Source organism: Melopsittacus undulatus, chromosome 3, assembly GCF_012275295.1.
Source record: "Melopsittacus undulatus isolate bMelUnd1 chromosome 3, bMelUnd1.mat.Z, whole genome shotgun sequence".
NCBI classification, from domain to species: Eukaryota; Metazoa; Chordata; class Aves; order Psittaciformes; family Psittaculidae; genus Melopsittacus; species Melopsittacus undulatus.
The window spans coordinates 91,191,001-91,203,296 of NC_047529.1; the positions used below are offsets into that span (position 1 = coordinate 91,191,001).

The following is a 12,296-nucleotide window of genomic DNA, read 5'->3' on the forward strand; positions in this document are numbered from 1 at the left end:
CCTTTGCAATTTCTAATGCAATGACTAATGGGATTTTACTATTTCTCATTGGCTCATACTACAATTAAGAAAAACATGGAACTCCTCGATGTTTTCTTGAGGAGTTTAAACAAACAACAAAAAGCATACTTGTGCAGGTTTCTAATGCTGTCTTCATCATTAGCAATGATATTGTAGGATCCTGGCTTTTCCCAGAAGTAGTAGTTTGTAGAGGCTTGACTAAAGCCAACCGTAGCGGGAATCTTTTCATCATCTTTCTTGGAATATGTGCTATAGAACTGCAAACTATCTTCTGGATAAAGGAAAATAGCATAGGAACTGGAGTCAGAAGAGGCTAAAACAGCTTGGAATGTGTTTCTCTGTGGGGGTGAAAAAAAATTAAAAAAAAATAAGAAAAAGGGAAAGAAAAAGCATCATTTACTTATGAAAAAATAGTCATGATTGACAATGGAATAGCTTATTTTTAAATATTAAGTCAAAATCAGAATTTCCATCACACATAATGCATCATGTTCTTCCTAGGAGAAATAAGTATTACACATGCTTATGTTTTGCTAAGGCAATTTTAGCTTTAGTATGCATAGACATTAAAAGGAAAGCCTTATCAAAGGTAAGTTAAATATGTTAGAACATAGCCAGAGAGGCTGCCTAAAATGCAACAATTCTAAGTTCTATAACTTGCATAGGATTCTATATCACCTCAAAATAAAGGGAGTGATGTGCTCGACTAAAGAGAAAAATTCTGTAAACAGAATATTTAAAGAAAAGCTCAAATTTCATGCTGCAAGTATCTTGTCTTAGAACCATCAAGACAGCACCTCAGACAGCAGTTATTTGTTGCTACCTGAGTGCAGAGCCATTACTATAAACACAAGGGTTGTGCGTAACTTGACACAAGAAATTAATCTTTGACAAGTTGTGGTAATGTTCTCAACTTTAAACACTGTGAGCAGAGTCATCAGATAGGATAATCATGGTGCATAAAGTGAGACGTTTTTTGCAGGATAGTACCTAACATGGTTTTAAAAAGGAAAACTGTTTTCAAGTAATAAAAAAAAAAACAAAGCAAAACAAAACAACCTCAAACTGCTTCTTCATTCAGTACTAGCTACAAAGCATTTCTGTAAATGCAATGTCACCTGTCCAAAAGAGTGCCACAGTTTCAAGTTCCTATTAGTCCACATAGTTAGAGTTTGTTGTCAAAAAGACTTAAGAGTCTATTAAAAAATGCAAACTGACTGTATTAAATTGCACAGATGGAAGGCAGGATATCCTTTGATTCAGTTATTACCACAACAAACTTAACATTGAGAGTAAGAGTTGTCAGAGAATAGAAAGAAATCAGCTATGTAGATTCAAGGATTTTCTTTTGATTTAATACAATACTGTAAATTAAAAATTACGTAAAAATTCTAGAAACTCCTATTTTGCTATAGTTTTTTCAACAATAAAATACATTCTGACTGTACAAGATTCTTTTAAACACAAAGGAATTCAAGCTGTCAAGACAACAGCTTATGTTGTTCCGCTGACCATGTGTCCAACATGTCTTAAAACTCACCTTTTCTTCCAAAGCATGGCCTTCTCTCAATGCCTGGTAGGGAGCCACAAGCTTCCAGGTAACAATGACAACACTGCTGGGATCAAAAGTAGTCTCAGGAAAACCTCTTTTGATATAGTCTGATGCAAGTTGCAAGACATCTGAGGATGAATCTTCTCGGTAATACACATTTCCACGTTCATCTGTTGTGTCCAGGTCAGCCATAAAAGGAGCAATAGCCCCAAAACTGATTGGGAATTGACCGAGATATTTTTCTTCACTTGAAGGTTCATTCACTGCAATAATCCCATTAGTGGTAATCTAATAAAAAGGTGGAAATTATAAGATAGATACTGTTCATATGGCTGTCTCCCACACCTATGTGCTTTGAATCACAATATTTTGATTGCATTTCCAAAAGAAATTGAGTCAAAAGTCAGTCTTGTACTCAAAAGTTTTTTTCAAGGGTTTTTTCTATCCTGTTTTGTCAGGAGTCCTAGGATTTCACTTGTCCAAAACCAGATGTCTACTTTACAGGTAGACCAAACTTTTTTCCTTAGATAAAGATTTTAGCTATTTATATGTCAGACACTTATTGCGTCTCCTAACAAAGATTTACAACACCACCACATTTCACAAGTTTCCAAATCTTTCTCAGGCTGAGACTCAGCACAACCCCTCTGTGAGTCTGTCAAGAATTGTTTGCAGATGAGTGTCGGCATCACTGGGCATGGAAAGGACAAAGCAAGTATTTGCAACAGCTACTTTTTTGGTTAAGCAGCTAGCTAGATTCTTACATGGTGTAAAGCAGTGTAGACTACAGAGATGCTCTATCAGAGCAATAGCATACTCTCTGGGAATCTGGATCTCTACCATGAAGGCAGAGGAGGACACTCAATCTGGACAGTTTAGAAAGCTGTCCATTTCTAAGAAAGTCTGATATCCATAAAAACAAACCACAAATGGGCAGGGGGGTGAGAAACCGAAGAGCTTTGTCTTGTCCCACAGAACAAGCCATCATCCCCATGAAAACCTGGTGAGGAAGTCAGGATGCAAGTGGATCAGCTGAGCTTTCCTTGCTACTACCGCACTGCCTCAGAAGCTGATAGAACTTCTGAGCAAAGAACTAATTTATACATAGATGCCTACCCAAAAAAACTGTTCGACACTGAAGTACTATAGCAGTTTAGGTGAAAGTCTGGGAAGATGTAGAGATTTCCCTTTGTCTGGCCAGGACTGCTTTAATCTTCATTTCAACCATCCTTCTAGGAACTGTTCTGCTACTGTGCAAGGTTGACTGCAACAAGCTGCTGCTCACTCTTAAGACATACTGTGAGCTCAGCTCCTATACCAGAGACTATAGAAGCTAGGACACAGGCTTTCTACAGCAGATACAGGCTACCCTGTAAATTCCCTTATAGCTGAGTACCCTGAAACTCTCCCATGGGAAACTGGCTCTATTGCTTGGGGAAGGAAAAGGAGGGGAAAGACAACACATGGGACAGACAATGTACAACAGCACATTAACATATATAAGTGAAATCTTGGCATGAAAATGCATATATACTGGCCCAGTGAGATTTAGTTGGTCTGTGAGATGATGACTTACAGCCAACCACCTTACTAAAAATAACACACATACAGGTAGATCCTGGGACCTGTCCAAGCATGACAGCTGAAATCCCTTGGCAAACCAGAGCTCACTCTCATATCCACAGAAGCAGCAAGCAGGACTAGAGGTGTCAGGCCTTGAGGCAGCACACAAACTGCTCACACACAAGTAGTGTGCCATTCTTCCAAACATGGAACTTTTATGGTATGGACCAGGCACTTAGAAATGTATTCCCAAGTGTCTGACTACCTAATAACAGGGCACATATGACTACCTGCAGGCAGCCAGGCACCATTCTAAAGCTGCTGCCACACACACAGATGACTCAGAAAGGGATGGAGGTCCCAAAACTAGCACCATAAGCAGTGAAACTAAACTGCAATTTCCCACAGATTTATCTGACTCACGGGGATTCTTGTGAGTCCAAGAAGAACAAACTGCTGCTGGATCTTCTCACACGGTCAAGACGTTTACAATATTATACAATATTTATTAGTGCCTGGAAAAGGGTCAGAATGGCCACTGTGAATCGGGCTGCAAGACCTTCTAGCACAGTAGCCTGTCCCCAGATCTATCTGATACTTACAGATGCAGTAGAACAAGAGAGGGATATGTGTTCGCAGCCCAGAAAGCCAACCGTATCCTGGGCTGCATCAAAAGGAACGTGACCAGCAGGTCAAAGGAGGTGATCCTGCCCCTCTACTCTGCTTTCGTGAGATCTCACTTGCAGTATTGTGTGCAGTTCTGGTGTCCTCAACATAAAAAGGACATGGAACTGTTGGAACAAGTCCTGAGGAGGGCCACGAGGATGATCAGGGGACTGGAGCACCTCCCATATGAAGACATGCTGAGAAAGTTGGGGCTGTTCAGCCTGGAGAAGAGAAGGCTGCGTGGAGACCTCATAGCAGCCTTCCAGTATCTGAAGGGGACCTACAGGTATGCTGGGGAGGGACTCTTCATTAGGGACTGTAGTGACAGGACAAGGGGTAATGGGTTAAAACTTAAACAGGGGAAGTTTAGATTGGATATAAGGAAGAAATTCTTTACTGTTAGGGTAGTGAGACACTGTAATGGGTTGCCAGGGAGGTTGTGAATGCTCCATCCCTGGCAGTGTTCAAGGACAGGTTGGATGAAGCCTGGTTATGGTATGTTTATATGATACGGTTTAGTGTGAGGTGTCCCTGCCCATGGCAGGGGGGCTGGAACTAGATGATTTTAAGGTCCTTTCCAACCCTAACTATTCTATGATTCTATGCACACACTCCCCCAACCAGCCTCCAACAACATTCAGCTCAATGTATTCTCTGTGGTTTGACTGGTCATCCACAGTGGATCTCCATCACATACTTGTTAACTCTTCTCATAATCTTCATCTTTTTCTTTCTCTTTTCAACTATATATATTTGGAAAGAAGGAGGCCAGTACTACATATATTCTTCAAGACACAGTAAAACTGTGGGCTGCGCAAACATGTCAGGGATGTTGTCCACATGTGTCTTGGCAATAGCCTTTAAAATTTGGATGACCCTCACTACTACTACATATAGCAAATTAAAAAAGGTCTAGTACAGAAACTCATACTACAGATCACCACTTCATATGCAACACACACCTATACCTTGGAACACTCACCCTTTGGCTACCCATGGGATTAGAGAATGCTCCCTGCCACAGGCAAGGGGTCAAACAGCTTCGTGCATAACTGGATAATGGTTAGCATGAACCATTACAGAATCACAGAATCCCAAGGGTTGGAAGGGACCTCGAAAGATCATCTAGTCCAACCCCCCTGCAAGAGCAGGGTAACCTAGAGGACATCACACAGGAACTTGTCCAGGCGGGCCTTGAATATCTCCAACATAGGAGACTCCACAACCCCCCTGGGCAACCTGTTCCAGTGCTCTGTCACTCTTACAGTAAAGAAGTTCTTCCTGATGTTAACGTAGAACCTCCTATGCTCCAGTTTACACCCATTGCCCCTTGTCCTATCACTGGATATCACTGAAAAAAGCCTAGCTCCGTCATCCTGACACCCACCCTTTACATATTTGTAAACACTGATGAGGTCACCCCTCAGTCTCCTCTTCTCCAAGCTAAAGAGACCCAGCTCCCTCAGCCTCTCCTCATAAGGGAGGTGTTCCACTCCCTTCATCATCTTCGTGGCTCTGCGCTGGACTTTCTCAAGCAATTCCCTGTCCTTCTTGAACTGAGGGGCCCAGAACTGGATGCAATATTCCAGATGTGGCCTCACCAAGGCAGAGTAGAGGGGGAGGAGAACCTCTCTTGCCCTACTAACCACACCCTTTCTAATGCACCCTAGGATGCCATTTGCCTTCTTGGCCACAAGGGCACATTGCTGGCTCATGGTCATCCTCCTGTCCACCAGGACCCCCAGGTCCTTTTCCCCTCCACTACTTTCCAGCAGCTCAACCCCCAACCTGTACTGGTACATGGGGTTGTTCTTCCCCATATGCAAGACTCTACATTTGCCCTTGTTGAATTTCATCAAGTTTCTCCCTGCCCAACTCTCCAGCCTGTCCAGGTCTCGCTGAATGGCAACACAGCCTTCTGGTGTGTCAGCCACTCCTCCCAGTTTAGTGTCATCAGCGAACTTGCTGAGGGTACACTTGGTTCCCTCATCCAGGCCGTTGATGAAAATATTAAACAGCACTGGTCCCAGCACCGACCCCTGAGGGACTCCACTGGTCACAGACCTCCAGCTAGATTCTGTGCCATTGACCACAACTCTCTGCCTTCTTCCTTTCAACCAGTTCTTGATCCACCTCACTACCTGATCGTCAAGCCCACACTTCCTTAGCTTATCTATGAGGATGCTGTGGGAGACAGTATCAAATGTGTTACTGAAATCAAGAAAAACCACATCTACCACTCTACCATTATCTCTCCACCTAGTTACTTCCTCATAGAAGGCTGTAAGGTTGGTCAAACATGACTTCCCCCTGGTAAAAGCATGTTGGCTGCTCTGAATGACCCCCTCATCCTTGATATGTCTAGAGATGGTGTCAAGAATAAGTTGTTCCATCCTTTCCAGGGATGGAGGTAAGGCTGACCGGTCTATAGTTACCCGGGTCCTCCTTCTTGCCCTTCTCATAGAGTAGCGTGACATTTGCAAATAGTTCACATGGTATGACAAACTACTTTAAAAATGGCTTGACATATGATGACTGCATTGTCTGCAGATGTATCATTTCATTACCTGCTACAGTGAAAAATGCTAAAACCATTAAGATCATGTGAAAAAAGGAAGTTGGCTTTATGCATGAACAGCATATCTAAGATATATAAGCAGTACATAATCTGCATCAGCATGATGGGAACACAGATCATGTTAGAAAGTGAGAGCAGCAGCTGAATATTGCAATTGGTTTTCCTCTAATCATTTGTGACTAAATAGTAGCCACAGATCCTAAGGTGAACTGTGAATTTCTGGAATTCAGAACTAAAAAGACTGGGTTTCCCCAGTCTAGACCTGCAACTGCAGGCAGATATGCACCAGAGATCTAGTCCAGATAAGTTCCCAAAACTCTTATGGCACGTTAGAAAATGTCTCAAAACCTTGTAAAGCAAAGCTGAAACCCTACTATATTATTATACTAAACCACTGGAAAGCAGTAGAGAAAATTGGGGGGGGGGGGGGGGGGGGGGGGGGGGAGGGGAGGGAGGTGAGAGCTTATCAGTCTACTTGCCAAGACCTTTTAGCAAGGAGATGCACTCCACCTTTAAAGTAATACATTTACGAGTAAATTAGAAGTTCTTTCCTTCCTTCTCCTTGCTCACACTTTTTATACACAAGCACCCCTACTCCCACTCTAACTCCTCTTGTGAGAGATGACTGATGTTTAAAGTATTTTAAACAAATTCCATGCTCTCCATCAGATTTGGTGTGTGCAGACTTTGTGGCTGCATGATCCCCCATTTATGGCAGAGATTAAAATAACATTAAGAGAAAACACAATCAGTACTAGTTAATACTAAAGAACAAAGTAGAGAGCCAAAGAAATGACCCACCATTTGGCACTTCTCTTTTCACCTATCAGGGACATGCTTCTGCATATTCATTCCCTATCTTGCTAAAAACTTAAATGCAACAAGCAATTTCATTAAGGAGATGTGAAAATGTCAGCCTCATTTTCATTTGTTTGTGATTCATAAATGAGGCAGTTCAGTTTTAAATGTGAAGGGAATGCTTGGTTGCAAGTACTCAATCACCCAGAAAACGTCTGCAAGCCATTAAATGAAAATACACACACAAACTGCTCACTTTGCAAAGGGATTTTTAGTGTAGAGAAAAAACATCCATTATTACTGAAAAAAAAAAGTGCTTTTAGTTTTCAGATTTAACAATACATTTATCTTGAAGAGATGGTGAACAGTATGATTTAACTTTACCATGTTCCTTTTAAGGACACACAGATAAGTTAAAGTGTGAAGCCCTAAATAAAGATAAGTAACTCAGGGTAAGAAACCGGTTTCATTAAAGTATCATTCCTGACAAAAGAGAAGAGGAAGGGGGCGTTGTCTAAAGACCAGCTGTAGGGTACATCTTTCCTTTTAGGGTATTATACTATGTAACTTGACAAGAACTAACACAGATATATTTTTAGCATGTTAAACTTCTGGATTACACACATAGTTAACATACATTCGTGGTTTGTAGCAGAACAAATCACATACTATGACAGGTCAACCTTGAAAAAAAAAGTGAGAAGCAAGTACAAAGTAACAAAGTACTTCAATTGAAAGAAAAAGAGTATCTGTGTGTGTATAATAGTAACTAAAGTTTCAAACAAATGAGGCACTTTCCCTGTTCAACAACTGGGCATTTTGAGGACTTGAGTATTCTGAGGAAGAGAGTTTAGAAAAAAATGTCATTGATTTGTATAATGAAGTGCCAGTTGACTTAAAGCAGAAAAAGTTCCTAATGCAAACATGACCAACTCTTAATTTAGGAAGTTAGTAAAAGTACTGATCAAAAAATTGGTCCAGGCTTGGCTTAAAGGACTCTGATTCTTCTCTAAAAGGAAGTTATCCCCGATCTTTTAACTTTTCCACACCAGTGAGCCCTAGTGTAAACTGCTAAAAGCTTAATAAAAGCACCCTATTAAAATAAACAGATCAACAGGGGTTAGTGATACGATTCAGGGGTACAACTCTTGCCTAGGAAAGCACCATGTCAAAGATCATAGTATGTCAAAGTCTGTTTCCACTTATATTAAATAAATTTTCTTGCCAAGAATTTTATGACAAGTTGACATTAAACAATAATTCCTTGGAATTCCTTGCATTTTTATTCATGTGTAGAGCTAATTCAAACAACTCAGACTCTCAAATGCTGGAAAAAAAAATAGAGAACCCACACAGATTTGCAACTGACTGAAGGCAAAACTTGCAAAAATCAAGCACTGGAAAATGAAGATGAGCTTATCACATTATCCTGATGAACTACACAGAAAGATGTATTACAACTCAAAATCTGATTCAGGAACTCCTTTATATATTATAATGTGTCTCTACCGACAGCATACATCAATGGTATCAGCTTACTAATATTTACTATCAACTAGCAATACTGTGGTAAATTCTGCTTACCGAATAACCTCAGAGAGCTTAATAAGTACTCACTGCCAATATACAATAAAGCTGTGTGCTGCAAAGGAGCAGCTAAGACTGCTCAATACATTTCCTTAACAGGTATGCTGAGACCCAGCACCTCCTTTTCCTATTCCCATATAGTTTGTACTGTTCTGTTTTGCTCTACTTGTGACAGATGAAATGCAAGATAAAAAGACTATGTGTACTATGTAGACTAATACTAAAATACCTTTCATTATCAGATTTTGTATTAAAAAATCACCCTTACTTAGTACTGAGTAATCATGCTGAAGAGAGCCCTAAAAGTGATTCTGGAACACAGCCTCTATATGGGTATTCCTCCAGACAAACACTAACTAGAACTGTTCCTGTTTTATGGCACAGGCAAGTAACAAGATCATTAAACTAAAGAAACCTAGTGTGGTCAACCAATTTACTGCTCTTTGAAATCACTGTCCTCTTTCTGTCACTTATCTGACACATTACTGGTTATCTTTGCTTCTCAGTGACAGGACACAGAGCCTGCTATCTTTCAAGAATATGCCTGTGCTTCAAAAGTGTGTTTTTTACTTGGGTTGGCTAATCAGTGACCAAACTTAGAGTATGGAAGACAATGAACTAAGGGTCACACCAAAGTCTGAACTCCACTTAATACTTGTGAATTACTTGGTCTTCACTGCCAGCTAGGGAAGACATCCATTTTCCACACAGGCATAACTTGAATCTCTCAAAATTCTGGATTTTAGGTGTAATGCCAGGATTTAGATAGGAACAGGCAGGGTGGAAAATGAAAGAATATAACTTAAGTGGCAGCAGTAATGCAAGCATGTTAAACCTTTGGTGAATGCCCATAAAACTGACCCAAGTACCTGGGAACTACATTACATTTTGAATAACTGTGGCCACATGAAGGTCTAGTTTTCCAAGTGTTTCCATGTAGATAAGTCCTCAGAGCTGCATCTTAGACCCACGATGCTAAAGCATGTTGGTTTTTCCAGACAGCAAGATGGGTTTTAGCTTGATCAGATAAACACACACTGGGCCTTCCTTACTAAGATCAGTCAGTGCTCTTGCAGTGTTTTGAAAACGTGCTGCCATTATAAATATTTGGTTTTGGTTTTTTTCCCCCTAGCTACTTTTGAGCAGCTTTGTTCCAGACAATCTGTTTTTAATCCCACCTTCATATATTAAATGTATTACATTAGCTATAAACATGCACACACACCTCTGGGATGCAGATCCTGCTAAGAGGCACGCACACATAGCTGAGCTCTGCCTGCAGCTCAAAGCCTGCAATTGCTCTGGGTGTGGATTTCCCCACCCCAAAGACCATTGAGCAATGAGCATCCGAGAGAGCCCAAGGCATTAACGGGCAGAAAGCACTCAGTGCTCAGAGGTGCAAGTTTTGGATATGTCAGGCTGCTGGTTAGAAATTCATGGTTTCAATTTGTGACTCTGGCATGGTGAAACACACACAAAAAACCATAGACCACGAGGAGGATGATCCTTAACTGGCCGTACACCCTATGAGGGAGCACAAAAAACGCCTGGGGATGGTGCTCACTCTGGACAACCGGTTACATTCTCTTTATCCTCTTACTGTCTGTTCTATCTCCTCCCAGTACAGGCTGCTATGCACTGCAAAGAATCAGCAACAGCCACACTGCGAGAACTAACACGGCTCTGATACTTAACTGAACACAGATGGAACAATGAAGCTGTTTGAATAGACCTTTGATCAAGGAGCTCACACAACCGACGTGAAACCCAACAAGTACCATCAACCCCAAACCAGGCAACATCACGGCAAGAAGGGACAAGCCCCCCGGAGAGACCCCAATTGCCTTCGCACCCCTCCGGCAGCCGGAGAGGGGCTCCGCGCCCTCTCGGTCCCACACTCACGTAGAGGGAGCGGACGGTTTCACCGTAGAACCGCAGGGGCATGCTCAGCTCCAGTGCCGTCGAGCGCACATCATCCCCGTACGCCAGCGCGGCATCGCCGCGCTCCTCGCCGTGGGGCAGCAGCACCAGGCACTCGGCGGGCAACGACAGCTGCAACGCCAGGGCCAGCAGCGCCCAGCGCGGGCAGATCCGCACGGCGCACATCCCGCCGGGTCCGGGAGCGGCGGCCCCGTCCCGCCGATATAAGCGCGAGAGGCCGGGCCCGGTCGGCTCCGCGGCCAATGGCTGCGCTGGGGACGAGGGGCGGGCAGGACTCATCCACCACCCAGGAGCCACCCAGACCTAGCTTCGCCAGCTACCGCTACCCCGGGGTCTGCTCCCCCAGCCGGGGCGGGGACACCGCGAGGGACTGAGTGGCGTTAGCTCCGGCACGGAGGGGTGGTCTCCGGGGACGCTGGGTGGTGAGGCTCAGCCGCTATCGGGATCAGAGCGTGCCTCTTGAGGGGTGAGGAACTCAGGAAGCTAAGTGAGTGCGGGGACATAGGAGTTCGAGAGTTGCTTTCAAGGCTGTGGCTCTTCTCCCAGGACCGCTGCGGTTTCCAAGTTAGGGAAATACAGACTCCAAGTTAGTCCAGCAGCTGCAGGACCTTCCACCAATATGGCAACAGCTAACGCACAGAAACAAAGTACCAAAATCGATGTAGAACAAACGTATGAGCCCCTCTGTTGTATTCTGAAATCATTTTGATGCCAGCTGCTTATTACAGTGGGGGGAAATGAAGAAATATACTGAAATGTATTTCATAAATTAATATAATAAATGACAGACACACAGTTGTAAACAAAAAAACCCAATATCTGTAAATGAAAACTCACTGTTGATATGAGATACACAGAAAAGAAATATGAAATATATTCTTTCTGACTATGTCTTTTAGTTTATAGCTTAGTAAAACTCTGAAGCAACTGAAGAACTGGGTACATCTCATGTATCTTTTCTAAAGCTTCCAAGTGAAGACAGCAGTATTTAAGCCTTGACCAGCAAACTGTAAGCCCCAATATTTCCACAGAATGTTTTATAGCAGAAAATCACCGGAGGGAAAGCAGCTGAAATGCCACCCACATGCTTTGTACATGGCTTTTTTACAGTTATTTACAATTGACTTCCATATTTTGGTGTAACAGAAGCAAGCAGCATGGTGCTCTAGGAAGAAGGCAAGTCTCCCCTCCACACAATTTGGTTCTTGCTGTATTTGCACCTGAAACTTCCCTCCATAGTGTCAGAGCCTCTAAAACAGTAACTGGTGGATTCAGGGATAGCTGGCTAATCACTGCTACAAAAGCAAGTCTCTTGGCTGGATCACCACTCTATCTGAGTACAGTCACATTCACAAAGACATCTCAAGATACCCAGCTGAGGTATCTTTCTCCTCATTTGACAAATGGATATCTAAACTACAAGCAGTTAAACGAAATGTAACTTCTTACCCACATTAAATATATACAGTGGAATACTACTGCCTTCACCATTCATCCTCCCATTACAACCTTGCCTCTCCAGCATAAGCCCATTCCCAAACCTGCAGAACCTAAAGGCAAGGTGTGCTTGTAGCACACTGTGCAGTGTAG

The 12,296-nt window shown here is 42.6% G+C and overlaps 1 protein-coding gene across 1 annotated transcript in view; it reads right to left on the minus strand.

The window, feature by feature from the left end:
• NID1 (nidogen 1) overlaps window positions 1-10,871 on the minus strand; it is a 46,824-nt gene extending 35,953 nt beyond the window's left edge. The window contains exons 1-3 of the mRNA XM_005146045.3: window positions 10,668-10,871; window positions 1,562-1,861; window positions 130-359 (exon numbers count right to left, since the gene is read on the minus strand). Of these exons, the coding sequence (XP_005146102.2) occupies window positions 130-359; window positions 1,562-1,861; window positions 10,668-10,871 (734 nt within the window). The remainder of the gene's footprint in view (window positions 1-129; window positions 360-1,561; window positions 1,862-10,667) is intronic.
• Window positions 10,872-12,296: the final 1,425 nt, after the last annotated feature.